General features: G+C 49.7%; 1 protein-coding gene across 1 annotated transcript; it reads left to right on the forward strand.

Annotated features, from left to right (window-relative positions):
• The first annotated feature begins 335 nt into the window (after positions 1-335).
• On the forward strand, positions 336-1,271 carry LOC100961451 (olfactory receptor 4D2). Its single transcript, XM_003795639.1, has one exon. The coding sequence runs from the start codon at positions 336-338 to the stop codon at positions 1,269-1,271; it is 936 nt and encodes a 311-aa protein (XP_003795687.1).

Raw genomic sequence — 1,271 nt, forward strand, 5'->3', positions numbered from 1 at the left:
TGTTACAGATGGAAAAATAGACGCAGAAAGATTAAGTTACTCATGATCAAATCTCAATGAAATTAAAGACCTGAAATTTGACTCCAGATGTATCTGACTCCAAATGTCTTCCCACTTCTATATGAATCTTCCAAAGGTAGGTTGCATATATTTCTGGCACATGCTTGTAAACTCCCTCAAGACAAGACAGCACGTGTATCACGCTACGCACATGACGATGCCCATCTTATGAACCTGATGACTAGGTCTGAGCCTCTCAGCACTGAAAGGGCAAGCAGTGCCAGGATGAATCTAAGTCTGTGGTTGGTTTTCTTTAGGTACATGGAGAAGACACCATGGACCCAGGTAACCTCACATGGGTATCAGATTTTGTCTTCCTGGGGCTCTCACAGACTGAAGAGCTCCAGATTTTCCTGTTTATGGTGTTCCTGTTTATCTATGTCATCACTGTGGTGGGAAATCTCCTCATCATAGTCACAGTGACCTCTGATTCCCGGCTTCACACACCCATGTACCTTCTGCTCCGAAACCTGGCTGTCATAGACCTCTGTTTCTCTTCAGTCACTGCTCCAAAGATGCTGATAGATTTCCTATCTCAGAAGAAGACCATCTCCTACCAGGGCTGCATGGCCCAGATCTTCTTCTTCCACTTTCTTGGAGGAGCCTTGGTTTTCTTCCTCTCGGTGATGGCCTACGACCGCTACATAGCCATCTCCCGTCCTCTCCACTATGTCACCATCATGAACACTCAGCTCTGTGTGGGGCTGGTGGTGGCCGCCTGGGTAGGGGGCTTCATCCACTCCATTGTCCAGCTGGCTCTGATGCTCCCGCTGCCTTTCTGTGGCCCCAATATTCTGGATAACTTCTACTGTGACGTCCCCCAAGTACTGAGACTTGCCTGTACTGACACCTCCCTCCTGGAGCTCCTCATGATCTCCAACAGTGGGATGCTGGATGTCATCTGGTTCTTTGTCCTCCTGGTCTCCTACTCAGCCATCCTAGTGATGCTGAGGTCCCACCCAAGGGAGGCGAGGAGGAAGGCAGCTTCCACCTGCACCACCCACATCATCGTGGTCTCTATGATCTTCATTCCCAGCATTTATCTCTATGCTCGGCCCTTCACCCCATTCCCCATGGACAAAGCTGTGTCCATCAGCCACACAGTTGTGACCCCCATGCTCAACCCCATGATCTACACCTTGAGGAATCAGGAGATGCAGGCAGCAGTGAAGAGATTAGGGAGGCGCCAGCTGGTTTGTAGAGCAGAGTGA

This window comes from Otolemur garnettii, unplaced genomic scaffold, assembly GCF_000181295.1.
Source record: "Otolemur garnettii isolate 467f Iridium unplaced genomic scaffold, OtoGar3 scaffold00094, whole genome shotgun sequence".
Lineage (NCBI taxonomy): Eukaryota > Metazoa > Chordata > Mammalia > Primates > Galagidae > Otolemur > Otolemur garnettii.

Coding starts and splice junctions, on each gene's coding strand:
- LOC100961451 (XM_003795639.1), top strand. CDS start 336: ATGGACCCAGGTAACCTCACATGGGTATCAGATTTTGTCTTCCTGGGG.